Source organism: Theropithecus gelada, chromosome 13 (genome assembly GCF_003255815.1).
Source record: "Theropithecus gelada isolate Dixy chromosome 13, Tgel_1.0, whole genome shotgun sequence".
Lineage (NCBI taxonomy): Eukaryota > Metazoa > Chordata > Mammalia > Primates > Cercopithecidae > Theropithecus > Theropithecus gelada.
The window spans coordinates 23,691,344-23,707,732 of record NC_037681.1 but is presented as its reverse complement, the minus strand read 5'-3'; the positions used below and the strand labels follow the sequence as shown (position 1 = coordinate 23,707,732).

At 47.1% G+C, this 16,389-nt stretch overlaps 1 protein-coding gene across 5 annotated transcripts in view; it reads left to right on the top strand.

The window, feature by feature from the left end:
- EIPR1 (EARP complex and GARP complex interacting protein 1) overlaps positions 1–16,389 on the top strand; it is a 169,751-nt gene that overhangs the window by 103,223 nt on the left and 50,139 nt on the right. For 3 of the 5 annotated variants that reach the window (XM_025353983.1, XM_025353982.1, XM_025353984.1), the window contains one exon: positions 2,019–2,175. The exons of the other annotated variants lie outside the window; for them this stretch is intronic. In XM_025353983.1, coding sequence (XP_025209768.1) covers positions 2,019–2,175 — 157 coding nt within the window. The remainder of the gene's footprint in view (positions 1–2,018; positions 2,176–16,389) is intronic. 5 annotated transcript variants of the gene reach the window in all.

The following is a 16,389-nucleotide window of genomic DNA, read 5'->3' as shown; positions in this document are numbered from 1 at the left end:
GAAGGTAGCTTACCTGAGAGTGGAAAATCTTATTTCACATGCACCACTTTTGCTTTATTGAGGGCAACATGGAGTTTGGCGAGCTGGCAGTTACAGGAAAGTCACTTTGTTTACACCTGAAAAGAATTTGCCAAAGAAGGAATTTGTTGGGGATGTGGTGGGGAGTGTCTGCCATTAGTCATTTCTTCCACAGAATAGCTGTTTTTACTATACCCTCCCTTTGTCATCTTATATATTGCATTCATTTTGAAGTACAGCCACAATTTAGTGCTCCTTTTATTAGTCCTATCATTTGTAAGATTAGACATGTATTTTTCTGCCGTTTAGAAGGATTAAGATAATCCCCACCTCGTTGGGTTAGTGTGTGCTGGTGGGTTAGGCATTCCGTTTTTTCTTTCCTACTCCAAATTGCCAACTTTCTCTTCGGTTATTTGCGTGTTTCCAGGAGTGCCATTGCCAATCTCATGAGCTCTACAGAAGACCGTGTAACTGGAAATTTCAGCAAAATAAATAAATAAATACATAAATAAGTAAATGAAATTCTCATGTAGACGGAACTGTCTGTACGCTCCATTTTTGTAAAGTTGGAAATGTTAACATTGTATGAGTATATGATGAAGGATTTTTTTTTTTTCTTTAAGCCACAATTGCGTGTTCTTTTAGACCCAACATGGTATATAAAATGGGCACTGAATTTGGAATCAGAAAATCCTGGTTGAAATCTTAATCTTTTAACTTCGTATCATTCGATCATGGTTAACAATGGTAATAATAATATTCACAAAGCTAGATATTGTGTCATTGAGTTCGTTGCTGCATTTCTTGGTTGATTAGTTGATATGCAGATTGCAGGAGCATCATCATTATCAGTAAGTGATACATTTTCGATTGTAACATAAGGTCATTGTTATTTTGTAATGCCATACTGTTTTTCTTCTTGACTACTCATGGGATGTTTTTTTGTTCTAACACAATATATAATATTTTTATATTCTTCACTTGATATAAGTTGATTTAATGTTGAATCCTGTTTGCTATTTTACTACTATTCATTAAAGGCCATCTTTAAAAGGGAGAGGTGTTTAGCACATATTCAATTTAAAACTAAATGGAAAGCAAATTCGGAAAGGATTTATCTTCAAGAATTCAATGTTAAATCTAATTTTTAAAAAAACTTATATTGAGAAATTTTCTAGAGAGTCAGAGACCTAGAGCCTGGCGCCTTCCCTGAAAACAAGTGACCCCAGTCTTTCTAATGCAAGTTGAGTCTCTTTATCCACAAAGTAGCTTTTCTGGGTACTCTAGATTCCTGGAGCATCTTAAAAATAAAGAGTGTCAAGACTCAGGGAGACCGAACAGCCGCCAGCAGGCCCACGTAAGGATGGGACTCCCATTTCTAGGAGAAGGGGCTGTATTGATGACATGGTGAGGCTGGGCTGCTGCCTGTTGCGCGCCGGGGCTCCAGGCCTCAGCCTGCAATGCCTCTGAATGGCGTTACCTTCCGGTCCCAGACACTCATCACTTTAGGTAAACTGAGGCAGAATAACATGAGTGACAGGATTTCCAAATGGAATATTGCTCAGTGTGCTTAATAGTCATTTAAGGTGATCTCATACAGCTATGAGGAGAACACCCATTTAATGCCAACCTTAGACACCAGCTGCATGTGTGGTGATTATATCTTTAGTCCCCCATTTCACTCCCTTTTTTGAAGAACTATTGAAGAAGAACGGAAGGAAATCGATTTTGAGAGAATTAAATTTTCTTTTGAAACAGCATGATGGTGTTTAAAACAAAGAGAAAGTGAGCGAACAGGATGCCGACGACGGACTGTGCCGGGTTCTGCCTGCCGACTCAGGCTGTGCTTCTCCCTGCTCTGTCTTTGCTGCCTGCAGTCGTAAATATTTTAAAGAGCAGATGCGCCCGCTTATGGATTTGTGTAAATGTGGGTGTGCTGTCTGCAGAATGCGGGGCACACCGTGCTCTGTTGACATTATCCATTATGCTCTGTTGCTCAGCTTCAGACAGCAAAGTCCTGACATGTGCAGCCGTGTGGAGGATGCCGAAGGAATTGGAATCAGGCAGCCACGAGTCCCCCGATGATTCATCCAGCACGGCGCAGACCCTGGAGCTGCTCTGTCACCTTGACAACACAGCCCACAGCAACATGGCCTGGTAGGATTTTGCATATTTCATGCGCCCAGAATGAGCCTGCAGGTTGGCCAGGTGCAGGAGCTTGTGCAGATTCCTTTGCAGGAGCCACCGTCCACGCTTCAAAAACGCTCCTTTCTTTTAAAAAGCTGCTAGAATTTGATTTTTAATTTTAGTCCCCGTGTTTTCCAGATTAGCCACATTGACAGAAATGTAGCAAGCGCGCCTGCATCCCCTCTTTCTCCTCTTCATCTCAGAGGAGTGTTGCCCACGGGGACCTGCCAGAGGGTAAAGGGTCAGGCGCCGCACTGCCCTCGGGTGCTGTGTGGCTTTTCAGCTTGGTCAGTGTGCGTCGAATCATACTCGCAGGTAAATTATTTACCACTTCAGGTTGCAGCCTATAATCCCTTCCTCCTGTGGACAAAGCATGAATGCACAGTGTGCATATGGGGCTGCGTGCCCGAGCCCGCCCCTGTACGGCATGTGGCGTGTCATTCACGTGGCTCTGGCCAGTGGCTGCTTCATGAGGTTGGAGGCCTGGCTGTGTCCACCCACTGGTCGTTCCCAGGGACCTCTCCACGGCAGTCAGAGCTGCTCTCTGAAGGCCCTGAGGCCTTGGTAAAAATTAAGAAGCTGCATTTTCTAAAGGAGATTGCGGGGGCATAATGTTGTTATGAGTGTTGACAATAATGATAGTGATCGTCTCACTTAATGCAGTAACACGTGCACATGCGTGTGTGTCTGCAAGAGACTCATCGTTTGTACAGTGACTTCTGTCTAGTCAGTTCTACCAATTAAATCAATTTAATACAACAAATACTTATTAAACACCTGCTACACAAACCCTGCCAGGCTCCACGGACACCAAGGTGACAAGTTAGAGGGCCCGGCCTCCAAGAGTCATGATCTCCATGGGGAGACCCAGAATGTACACAGCTAACTGTGGGTGGGACCGGCCATGATGCACCTGAAATCATTACGGACTGTACGCTGTGGCCCCAGAGGGAGCAGGCATTAATTGTTATTAGAGGAACTGAAGAGGGATATGCTTATGAGATGATGTTTGGAATGGGGACCGAGGACCAGCTCAGGTTTCCTTCGTCAGGTATGGAGGAGAGCAGTGCTGTAGGTCAGGCTGTCTGTGGCTCCGGATGCTCTCTGTGTATCAGTTTGTGGTGGAATAATAATTATTATTATTATTTATTTTTTTTTGAGATGGAGTCTCGCTCTGTCTCCCAGGCTGGAGTGCAGTGGCATGATCTCGGCTCACTGCAAGCTCCGCCTCCTGGGTTCACGCCATTCTCCTGCCTCAGCCTCCGGAGTAGCTGGGACTACAGGCGCCCACCACCATGCCCGGATAATTTTTTTGTATTTTTAGTAGAGACGGGGTTTCACCATGTTAGCCAGGATGATCTTGATCTTCTGACCTCGTGATCCGCCCGCCTCCGCCTCCCAAAGTCCTGGGATTACAGGCGTGAGCCACTGCGCCCGGCTGGTGGAATTATTTGTATACTTGCTGTGCTTCTACCAGTGGATATTTCTTCTTGCGGAGATGCTCTGAGTATTAAAATCACAGCCAGTCTTGCACAGTAAGGGGAGGCAGATGGAGAGTCCCAAAGTCCCCAGGAGTGATTGCCTCTGTGCTGTCACTGCCTGCCCGAATGCAGGATCTCTGGGCAAACCACACCGCGCTGTTACAAGGTCCACATTTCAAATCATGGCCACATCCCCAGCAAATAGACATTTGTGCACATCTGTGCGGTACACACGTGAGCACATGTGTGTATGTGTTAGTGTGTGTACACGTTGCAGGAGACACTGGCACCAGGGAGCAGACGAGTGAGACTCTGTGCAGGTCAGTGGTCATGTTAGGGAGGTTAGCATGTGTAGAGGATGACAGTCCTGCTGGGATGTGCAGAGACAGCTGAGCTCAGAAAAGGGACGTTGGCCTTGGCCCTCCCTGGGGACAAGGAGCTGTCAGACTGCTTCTCAACTTCCCACCTTGTGCAGACACTATCACATACACTGTATGCGAAGACAGGCCACACGGGTGTCTGTCGTGGGGAACCAATTATTAGATTGTAATGTTACATTGCATTGTATGTACGTACACTTATGAACATAGTTGTTGAAGGCTGGGTGCAGTGGCTCACACCTGTAATCCCAGCACTTTGGGAGGCCGAGGTGGGTGGATCACCTCAGGTCAGGAGTTCAAGACCAGCCTGGCCAACATGGCGAAACCCCATCTCTGCTAAACATACAAAAATTAGCCGGATGTGGTGGCATGTGCCTGTAGTCCCAGCTACTTGGGTGGCTGAGGCAGGAGAATCACTTGAATCTGGGAGGCGGAGGTTGCAGTGAGCTGAGATCATGCTACTGCACTCCAGCCTGGGTGAGAGAGTGAGACTCCGTCTCAAAACAAAAAATAACAAAAAAAACAAAAGAAATTGTTGATATTAAACAGGCAAATTCAACTATCTTGAACTATCTACCTTGGAATGCCATTTACTCTGATTTTGCCTCTATTGTTTAAAGCATTTCTTGAATTCTATTTTGTTATCCAATATATTATTGCATATTCTTTTTTTTCTTAAGCTTTTTATTTTGAGGTTGTAAATTCACATGGAGTTGTAGGAATAACAGAGAGATCCCATGTATCCTTCAGCCAGTTTTCCCCAAGAGTAACATTGCATAACTATTGTACAGTATCACAAACAGGAAACTGGCATTGATACAGCCCACTGCACTTACACAGATTCCACCTGTTTATATGCATTTGTGTGTGAACACTGGCTTCTATGCCATTTATTGTGTGTGTGGGTTTGTGTAGCCACCACCAGAGTCCAGGCACAGAACAAGTCCAACCCTAGGTCCTTTGTGCTACCTTATATTTATAGCCACAGCCACCTTCCTTCCCCCTCTGAGGCCTTAGCCCCTGGCCACCCCGAATCTGTGCTCTATCTCTGTATTGTTATTTGGAGAAGGTTCTATAAATGGAATCACACAGTGTAACCTTTGATAACTGGTGTTCTTCACTTAGCTTGATTCCCTGGAGGTTGAGTTGCTGCTTCATTTTCAAGTTTGGGTTCCAGCCGCCACGTGTGCCGGTCAGTGGCCGGTTCCTCTTTGCTGCTGTGGGATATTCCGTGGCATGACGCACCACGGTTTGTTAAGCACTGACCTATTGAAGCGCATCTGGGTTTTTCCTTGTTTTTGGCGATTATGACTACAGTTGTGGTAACTATTAACAAACAGGTTTTTGCATGAACGGGAGGTTTTATTTCTCTCGGCTCAGTTAGTTTTGTACGGAGCTGCTGCATGTGTGAGCCATGGCAGAGCATGAGGGCCCTCCTTTCTGCATCCTCCCCAGCATTTGGTGTCGTCCGGCGTGTTCTTTTAAGTGTCTTCCATGGCGTGAAAGTGTTGCGATTAGACAGGGAATTTGATTTTAGGGAACGTCGGCCTGGTGAATACAGCACAGGTGAAGGCCGCCCTTTGGGGTCAGACTCCAGGTGCTTGGTGGTAGTTTTGTTTGCCTCCTTTTGGCACATAATTGGCAGCAAGAACAGCTCCAGGAAATGTTTACTGCACAAAGCTTCTGGCCAGCAGGGAGTGCCCGAGAATGCCACACGGTTCCCCACACTCATGTTGCTACCGCTCCAACCACTGTCACGGCCGCCATGGGTGTGCCCTACGAACTAGAGGCATGCCCCACACCCCAGGGAATGGTGTTCGGGGCTCCTGTCCTCCTGGCCATTTCAGCTTTTGCCTGTCTGGAGCAACCCGATGTCCTAATTTCGGTCACCTCTCCTGTATCTGTTTTCAGCCCTCCAACAAGCAGAGGCTGAGCAGAGCACCCCTCCAGTTGCCCTTAGCTCCTGCTCGTGGGAACAGTGAAGGCTAAGGAAGGAACTTACAGAGTCTTGTGACCCGGCGTACCGCCCTGAACACTAATCAGACGTGCTCCAGAGCCCGGCGGCCTATGGAAGCAGACAGAGACTGGCCGGGAGGTACTAAGCCCGGTTTCTCGTCCTCACCCGCTCCTCGCGGGCAGTAGGGTCACGAGGAAGTCACTCATCTCTCTAGCTCAAACCTTCATCCCTGAAGCGGAGATGACGTTGCTCAGCTGATGGTTACGTGTCAGGGCCTCTACATGGTGGCCACCAAGAGTCCAGCTCTGTAAAATATTTGAAGAGATTTATTCTGAGCCGAATATGAGTGTGGCCCGTGACCCAGCCCTCAGGGGGTCCTGAGAACATGTGCCCAAGGTGGGTGGGGTGAAGTGTGGCTTTCTACATTCTAGGGAGGCACGAGACATTAATCAAATACATTTAAGAAATACATCGGTTTGGTCCAGAAAGAGGGGACAACTCAAAGCGGGAGGCTTCCAGACTGTAGGTAAATGTAAACATTTTCTGGTTAACAATTGGTTGAATTTGTCTAAAGACCTGAGATCAACTGAAAGGAATGTCTGGGTTAAGATAAAGGACTGTGGAGACCCAAGTTCTTATTTGCAGAGGAAACCTTCAGGTAGCAGCTTCAGAGAGAACAGGCCGTAAAATGTTTCCTGTCAGACTTAAAGCCTGTGTCGATGTTGATGCCGGAGAGGCAGAATGAGGCACGTCTGATACCCACTTCCCATCCTGTCCTGAAACAGTCTTTCGGGTTAAATTTTAAAAGAGCCCTGACTGGGGAGGAAGTCCATGCAGATGCATGGGTTCTTAGAATGTTTTATTTTTGTTGTGTCCCTTACCATATTTGCTAAGGAAGATCCTAAAAACAAGGCACTGTCAGGATTCCTTTAAGGCCTCCCCGAGGTCCCCGCCAGCCCTGGTGCTCTGCAGCTCTGCCCGGCAGGAACGGAGGCCCTGAGCTGGGCTGAGAGGAGCTGCCCTGCCACCAGCACCACTTAGACGCTCCTGTCTCAGCCTCGCCTGTTTACCTCCCTCTCAAGTCACCACGCTCCACCCCTACCCCGTGATTTCTTGCCATTTTGCCCATTTTGTGTGTGTGTGTGTGTGACAGAGTCTCCCTCTGTCACCCAGGCTGGAGGGCAGTGGCGTGATTTCAGCTCACTGCAACCTCTGTCTCCCGGGTTCAGGCAATTCTCCTGCCTCGGCCTCCTGAGTAGCTGGGATTACAGGTGCCAGCCACCACGCCTGGCTAATTTTTGTATTTTTAGTAGAGACGGGGTTTTGCATATTGGCCAGGCTGGTCTCGAACTCCTGACCTCAAGTGATCTGCCCACCTCGGCCTCCCAAAGTGCTGGGATTACAGGTGTGAGCCACCGTGCCCGGCCCATTTTATCCAATTTTATCTTTCTTCATAGGAGTTATCACTGCTCAGTATTCCCGTCTCTGTTCTCACTCACGTGTGGTTTTCTCTGTGGATGCTGAGCCTCTGCAGAAGCTGCTGACTTTGTCAGGTCCAAGGCTGTGTCCTCAGCACCAAGGACAGCACAGGGCAGACACTCCGCGTATTTGAGTGAGAAAGTGAATGCTTTGCAACAACCATATCGTATCGAACCGTTCTATGAACCAGGCCCCTTTGCCAGGGCTTTGTGTGCATTACCTCATCCATTTCCCAGAGCGATCCTGTAAAGTGGGGACTGCCCTTACCCTGTGGCCCCGAGAGGTTAAGGTAAAGGGTTACTCACTCCTCAGAGGGAGTATTCAGGATTCATAGCCAGGTCTCGCCCCAGAACTCCAGAAACACTGGGGTCACCTCCCTGCCGAAGGAACAGAAGGAGCCATTTGTGTTCATCACAGTGTGATTACGAAATTGTTTCTGTTCCTAGGAATGTAAATGGATCTTCATGACAGTAAGCTCTGAAGATGTTTCAGTTTTTCTAGCTGGTCCTTTTGGTTGATAAACATCAATAAATTGTGCTGTATGTGGGAATTACGCATTTTGAAACTTACAAAATGCCTTTCTTTTCTAACCTGCTTTCCCCTCTCTACCTCTGGTTTGCTGCTGCTTCAGCTGTAGTGACTTGGGAGAGATGGTGGATTCAAGGTAGTAGACCTAGGGTGGAGGCTCTCGTTTCAGATTTGCAGGTAGTTATTTGTAGTGTTCTAACTTTGGGCAAGTCATTTCTGTTGAGGCCTTGTTCCCTTGTGTGTGGAGTGGGGGTGGTTGTGGGGCCTCTGATTCCTTCCAGTTCTACATTTGTTAGATATAGAGGACCTTTATTTATTTGTTTATTAGATGTAGAGTCTACATTTATTGACTCTTGCTCAGTGCCACATAATTTTGTTTTTAATGAATCAAAATAAGTTACAGACCCTCTTCCCACCCTCCCTTTAGCCTCACAGTGGCTGATGCCCCTGCTACTCCAGCCAAGGCAGCCGGCCTCAGGAGTAGGAGCTTACAGAGGGCACGGCCACAGTCTTCTGGCTGAAAAGGACTTTGGAAATCATTCAGATGAGTTCCCTCTGTGGGTGAAGTCAGTTCCGCAGACCGCGGGCCGCCTGGGTGGGATGAAGTCAGTTCCGCAGACCGCTGGCCGCCTGGGTGTGAATGAAGTCAGTTCAGCAGACCGCTGGCCGCCTGGGTGTGAATGAAGTCAGTTCAGCAGACCGCGGGCCGCCTGGGTGGGGTGAAGTCAGTTCCGCAGACCGCTGGCCGCCTGGGTGTGAATGAAGTCAGTTCAGCAGACCGCTGGCCGCCAGGGTGGAACTGGACCGAGCACTCCCTTGGGGGTGCTTTTATCAAATTACACCCATCTAGTGTAATGTTTTAACTATTTTTCAGTATATCTCTCACTGTTATATTTTAGGTTAGCTGCCAGTGTTAGTCTGTTTACATTGCTATAAAGGAATACTGAGACTGGGTAATTTATTTAAAAAAAAAAAAAAAGAGGTTTATTTGGCTCAGGGTTCTGTAGACTATATAAGCATGGTACCAGCATATGCTCTTGGTGAGGCTTTAGGAAACTTACAACCATCATGGAAGGTGAAGGGAGAGCCAGGACATCACATGTTAGGAGAGAGAAGCAGTTGCCCGACTCTTTTAAACAAGCAAATCTTGTGGGAACTAACTGAGCAAGAAGACCTACTCATCTCCAAAGGACGGGTGCTAAGCGTTTCATGAGGAATCCACCCCTGTGATCCAATACCTCCCACTAGGCCATGCCTCCAACATTGGGATCACATTTCCACGTGAGATTTGGAGGGAACTAACATTCAAACCATATCATTCTGCCTCTGCCCCCAAAGATCTCATGTCCTTCTCACATTGCACAATTCAATCATCCCTTTCCAATAGTCCCCCAAGGTCTTAACTTGTTCCAGCCCCAACTCAAAAATCCAAAGTCTCATTTGAGACTCAAGGTATGGGCTGTAAAATGAAAACCAAGTTATTTATTTTCAAGATACAATGGGGGTGCAAGCATTAGGTAAACATTTTCATTCCAAAAGGAAGAAATCAGCCAAAACAAAGGGGCAGCGGACCCCATGCAAGTCTGAAACCTGGCAAGAAAGGCATTAAATGTTAAAGCTCCAACACTGACTCCACGTCCCACGTCCAGAGCACACTGGTATGAGGAGTGGGCTCCCAAAACCTTGGCCAGCTGTCCCCATGGCTGCTCGCATGGGTTGGAGTTGAGTACTTTTTGACTTTTCCAGGCTCAGGATTTAAGCTGCCTCTGGCTGTACCATTCTTGGGTCTGGAGGGCAGCAGGTTCCTTCCCACAGCTCCACTAGACAGTGTCCTAATGGGGACTCTGTGGGGGCATCAACCTCACATTTTTCCTAAGCATCACCCTAGTACAGTCTCTCTGCAGTGGCTCCACCCCGTGGCAGGCTTCTGCCTGGGCACCCGGGCTTTCCCATGCATCCCACGAAATCTGGGGGAAGCTGCGAAGCTTCCTTCACTCCTGCATCCTATGCACCCACAGACTTAGCACCCTGTGGAAGTTGCCAGGGCGTATAGCTTGCACCCTTCAGAGCTGTACCTGTGACTCCTTTGAGCTATGACTGGAGCTAGATGCAGGGAGCAGTGTCCTGAGGCTCTACAAGGAAGCGGGGCCCTGGGCCTGGCCTTGGAACCCATTCTTTCCTCCTGGACCTTTGGACCTTGGTTGGGAAGGGCTTTCCCCCTCCCAAGATGCCTGAGATGCCTTCAAGGCCTTTTCCCCATTGTCTTGACTATTAGCCCTTGGTTCCCTTTTAGTCATGCAAATCCTCTTGTAAGAGGTTGCTCCACAGCCCTCTTGGATTCTTCCCCTGAAAATGCTCTTTGCTTCTTTTCTGCTACATGGCCAGGTTGTGACTTTTCCAAACATTTATGCTTTGATTCCCTTCTAAACATAAATACCAACTTTAAGTCATTTATCTGCTCCTGTATCTGATGGTAGGCTGTTAGAAACAGCCAGGCTAGCTCTTGAACACTTTGCTCCTGAGAAATGTCTTCTGCCAGATACTCGAGGTCATTTCTTTTAAGTTCAAACTTCCACAAATTCCCAGGGAGTGGATACAACGCAGCCAAGCTCTTTGCTAAGGCGTAGCAAGGATGACCTTTGCACCAGTTTCAAATAGCTTTTCCTCCTTTCCGTCTGAGGCCCCGTCAGGCCTTCCCTGTCCATATTTCTGTAAGCATGTTGGCTACAATCACTTAATAAGTCTCTAAGAAATTCCAAACTTTTCCTCATCTTCCTTTCTTTTTCTGAGCCCTCCAAATTCCTTCAACCTCTGCTCGTTACCCAGTCTCAAAGCTGCTTCCACATTTGCAAGCATCTTCGTAGCAATGCTCCCCTCCTCAGTACCTATTTAATGTGTTAGTCCATTTTTGTATTGCTATAAAGAAATACATGAGACTGGGTAATTTATAAAAAAAAGAGGTTTATTTGGCTCACAGTTCCACAGGCTGTACAGGAAGCATGGCAGCAGCATCTGCTCCTGGTGATTCTTTAGGAAACTTACAATCATGGTGGAAGGTAAAGGGGTTCTGACACATCAAATGGCGAGAATAGGAGCAAGAGAGAGAATGGGGACGTCCCAGACTCTTTATTTTTAATTTGATTTATTTTTTAATTTTTTAAAGACAGTCTCCGTTTGTTGCCCAGGCTGGAGTGCAATGGTGCCATCTTGGCTCACTGCAACCTCTGCCTCTGCCTCCCAGTAGAAGCGATTCTCCTGCCTCAGCCCCCCAAGTAGCTGGGATTACAGGTGCCTGCCACTACGCCCGGCTGGTTTTTGTATTTTTGGTAGAGACGAGGTTTCACCATGTTGGTCAGGCTGGTCTTGAACTCCTGACCTCAGGTGATCCATCCACCTCGGCCTTCCAAAGTTCTAGCATTACAGGTGTGAGACACCATGCCCAGCCCCCAGACTCTTTTAAACATCCAGATCGTGTATGAACTAACTGAGCGAGAACTCACTCACCACCAAGGGGATGCTGCTAGGCTATTCAGGAGGGATCCATCCCCATGACCCAATACCTCCCACCAGGCCCCACCTCCAACATTAGGGATCACGTTGCAATATGACATGTGGAGGGGACAAACATCTCAACTATGTCACTGCCTTAAGTTCTTTCTGGACAAGATGGGCTATAGATTAATAAGAAGAATTAATAAAATTCTACACTTTGTTACAGTAATTGAGGCTAAATGAGATGAATACAAATATCACCCTTATAATTGATAATACATTTTTACTTTCCAAGGGTAGGTAAGAAAGGTTTCTTTAGGACGCCTTTTAAAAATATTGTATATGGTTATTCTTCTATAAAGGATTAGGTTTCTCCCTGAGTCAGTGATTAAACTGATAGCTAAATGCATCTTATCGATATATAGAGCATACATATTGATAGTGAATAATGAGCAATTGACTGTGGACCCACCACATCCTCTAATGCTTCCCGGCGCTTTACACCTACTACCAGTGCCTTTCAGAGCCCTGATAAAGGGGAGGTTTCCTGGAACTCTGCAGGTAAGAGCAGGAAGGAGGTAATTATATCTTCTGCAAGTACTGTTCTCTTGTGTCGGCTTGCTGTGAAGTTGGGATGTGGTGTCTCCACAATGCATCATCATCACCATTGGTTCGATGGCTGATTAGCCACAACAGGGTAATTTTATGGTTTTCCATCTCCCTTTGATGATAAAGAGTCTCCCCAGCTGTTCAAGAGTTATACACCTTCACTGTAGATTAATGCTCCCTGCCGGCTAGTGGAAGCAACATCAAAATAATGGAAACCTCAGCGTATTCTTGTTGTGCTCCGTTTCCCAAGTAGTATATCAAGAGTCGTTCTAGAAATCGCCTTGTTTCTTGGATGATGAAAATCTCCTTTAAAGGCGAAGTTACTAGAATCCATAATAAGAAGCTTTTGAGGGATGGGAGTGAAGTGGAACGACAGCTGTAGCTCCCTCCCTCTCTCCCTCCCTCCCTCCCTCCCTCCCTCTCTCCCTCCCTCCCTCTCTTCCTCTCTCCCTCCCTCCCTCCCTCCCTCCCTGTCTTCCTCTCTCCCTCCCTCCCTCCCTCCCTCTCTTCCTCTCTCCATCCCATATGGCCACCACCCCAGCAGGGTGGAGGCCACAGGGAGGAGTCCTGTGGGCTGGAGCTGAGCAAGGCTGCACTCCACGCACTGTGTGTTTCTCTGACATGCCCAAGTGCCCATCACCTGCATGGTGGCCAGCTGATCTCTGTCTGCCACCTGAGCCAGTTTCTGGGGGAAGACAACCCCCTCAGTGTAGATGGAGGTAAATATCACAGTGAAATGCCAGACAGGCTGAGAGCGTTAAGCATTACCTGGGAAAGCGGGGTGTACGTGTTAAGATTATTATCAGAAGAAAAGAAAAGGGCACAGAAGGTGGTATTGAGGCGGGAGGAAGGAAAGCAGTGTGTGTGGCTCCCCCAGGCACCGGAGGCATTTTGTTCAAAAAGCAGGATTTGGCTTCAGCTCTCTTCATTTTTCCTCATTTTAGTTTAGTAAGACAGAGCAGTGGGAATTGGCTCAGGTTAAATGTTACAAAGAGGAGTGAACCAATAGCTATCCTTCACATTTTGTAAATGTTGTGTTTGAGGATAAGTAGTAAGAAAATGTGCTTGAAAGTCTCAGAGACCCTGTGATATGATTCTGCTGCTAATGAGAGTAGGGAATTGTCCATGGTTATGGCCATATTGCCACTGAAGGTTTATTCGGTTATTTTTTTGAGACAGGGTCTCGCTCTGTCACCCAGGCTGGAGTGCAGTGGTCTGATCACAGCTCACTACAGCCTCAGCCTTCCAGACTCACGTGATCCTCCCACCTCAACCTCCCACAAAGCTGGGACCACAGGCGTGCACCACCATGCCTGGCTAATTTTTAAGTTGTATATAGAAATGAGGTCTCCCTACATTGCTTAGGCTAGTCTCAAACTGCTGGGCTCAAGCAATCTTCCCACCTTGGCCTTGCAAACATTGGGATTACGGGTGTGAGCGACTGAGCCTGGCCCAGGTTCTTGTGAGAAAGATGTACATTAGTGCTGGTTGGTTTTAGCGAGCCTGGATGCACTTAGGTGTAAAGTGCCTCACGCTGGCATGCTTTCCTGGTTACTGGCTCGTGAGCAGAGTTGTCCATTCGCTTTCCAAAGGAGCTCAGGATGATGCCTAACATCCCTTAGTTTGTGTAGGAAAAGAATGACTTATGATATTGTAGGAGAATAGAAAAATATTTTCTTTCAAGTTTGCTTAAAGTCTCCATTTAAAATGGGGAATGCGGCTGGGTGCAGTGGCTCACGCTGTAATCCCAACACTTTGGGAGGCCAAGGCAGGCAGATCACCTGAGGTCAGGAGTTTGAAACCACCCTGGCCAACATGGTGAAACCTTGTCTCTACTAAAAATACAAAAGTTAGCTGGGCACGGTGGTGGGCACCTGTAATCCCAGCTACTCAGGAGGCTGAGGCAGGAGAATCGCTTGAACTTGGGAGGTGGAGGTTGCAGTGAGCCCAGATCACTCCACTGCACTCCAGACTAGAGCAAGACCCCATCTCAAAAATAAATAAAATAAAATAGGGAATGGTTATCAGAGTCTCCCTTGCCCCATATAAATGTTATTGAAGTTAATTATTAGAAAGGAGATGATGAGAAAATACTTTAGTAAAATGCAATGTGCAGGTGCAGCTTATTCTAGGAAGAGTCAAAATACAAAAATCTAAATATGCAGTGCAGAAAATATAGATAATTACTTATATTACAAGAGAAATTCCTATCTCCCCTAGGATTTTAGTTCAATTTCAATTAAATAATGTGGTTCAAAAGTATGTTTTTGTTGATCCTTTTATGAAGCATATGGGTGTTTTAGGTAAAGAGAGGCAGGTCAGTGTGTCCAGGGGAATGGCTTAGGAGAGGCCTTAGTCCATCTGGGCTGCTTTAGCACAATCCCATCAAACCGGGTAGCTTCCAAACAGCAGAAATGGATTTTTGTGCGTTCTGGAGATTGGGAAGTCCAAGATCAAGGCGCTGGCTGAGCCGGGGTCTGGTGAGGCCCCTCTTCGCGGTTCACAGATGGCGCCTTTTTGCCGTGTCCTCACTTGGTGGAAGGGAAGAAGGAGCTCCCTCAGGCCTCTTTGATAAAGGACACTGATTTTGTTTGCCAAGGCTTTGCCCTCATGACCTGATGACCTTCTGAGGCTCTGACTCCTAATACTTCCACGCTGGGGATTAGAATTTACACATGTGAGTTCTTGAAGGGGGCGGCTTCCAACAAGAACACAGCAGAATACGTTTTTTGAAGTTCTATTTGTGATATTTAAACTTGAAGTTTAAATAATTTTAAAATGTTATGCCTGAAGGTATACTAACCCCGCATGTAGGGAATTTTAACTAGAGTTGACTTTTCTTCTGTTGCTTAATAAACAGGGGTCAAGGCAAGGAGAAGGAGAAGAAGTAGAAGAAAAAGGAGACCAAACTGCTGTTCGGTTTTAGGCAGCACATTTTACCTAGAAATATGTTACGGTTCAAAGGCTATGTTTGGACTTGCTGAGAAGACCCAGGGCGAAGACTGATTTGTTAACGTTTCCCTTGAAGCCCTTTGCTGATGCAGCCATGCTGTCCCACCCGTATCATAGGGAGAGCTCTGCAGTGAGGGAGCCTCTGTGGGCCTGGGTTGTCACAGCCTTAGGGAGGAGACACCGTGTGAACCCGAGAGAGGACCCAGGTGAGCCTTGGGGCTGGTGGGAGTTCTGTCCATCAAAAGGACATTCTGAGCCCTGGCTGTGCTCCTCCAGCCCTCTCTGGGATAGAGGATAAGGACCGTGAGGCCTCTAGCATGGAGCCATGTCCTGGATGTCACAGCAGAGCCATGCCCTGTACGTCACAGCCCATGTCTGCCCCAAGGACAGGCTTGCCCGGGCTGTGGCCCATTTTCCACCAGAGGGTAGAGTTTTGAGGAGTGGAGGGCTAGGTGATGAGGGCCATTGTTTTTCTGCCTACACACTTGATAAATGGTCCTGTTTCTGCTTGTGAATTCTTTTAAAAATTTTTTGATTTTTACTTTAATTTCTTTCCTTTTTTTTTTTTTTTGAGATGGAATCTCACTCTTGTCACCCAGGCTGGAGTGCAATGGCGTGATCTCGGCTCACTGCAACCTCCGCCTCCTGGGTTCAAGCAATTCTCCTGCCTTAGCCTCCCACGTAGCTGGGATTACAGGCATGGGCCACCACAGTCAGCTAATTTTTGTATTTTTAGTAGAGACGGGGTTTCGCCATGTTGGCCGGGCTAGTCTCGAACTCCTGACCTCAGGTGATCCACCCGCCTTGGCCTCCCAAAGTGCTGGGATTACAGGCGTGAGCCACTGTGCCCAGCCTTGGTTGTGAATTCTTAGTGTTAGAGTGCTTGTTTCTGTTGAGCCATGCTCAAGTTCTATGAAGCATTTACCTGGGCTGTTAATTATTGATGTCAGTCTCCACAAAAAAGAAGAAAAATTGGAGAAAAAAGCCATTCCCCTCACGCGCAGCCTGAATCTTCCCTTTGTTTTCTGTCAGACTTTAAATGGGGTTATTTGGTTGATGGAGCTATAAACACAGACTTTCAATGACTGAGTCACCCCGTGTCAAACTTCCATGCCTACCTGTCAGAAAAGGTTACCAGGAAGCACAGAAACATGATTCTGCTCCTGGAAGTATTCCATAGGTCCCAACATAAAGAACTTGTACATCTGCAGATTTGATCAAAGCGAGCTTGGGGACTGAACGGTGTGATTCTCGGAGTTTCCTTTTTAATAATTCTTACACCTGTGGAAAGCTGTCACATGCTTTG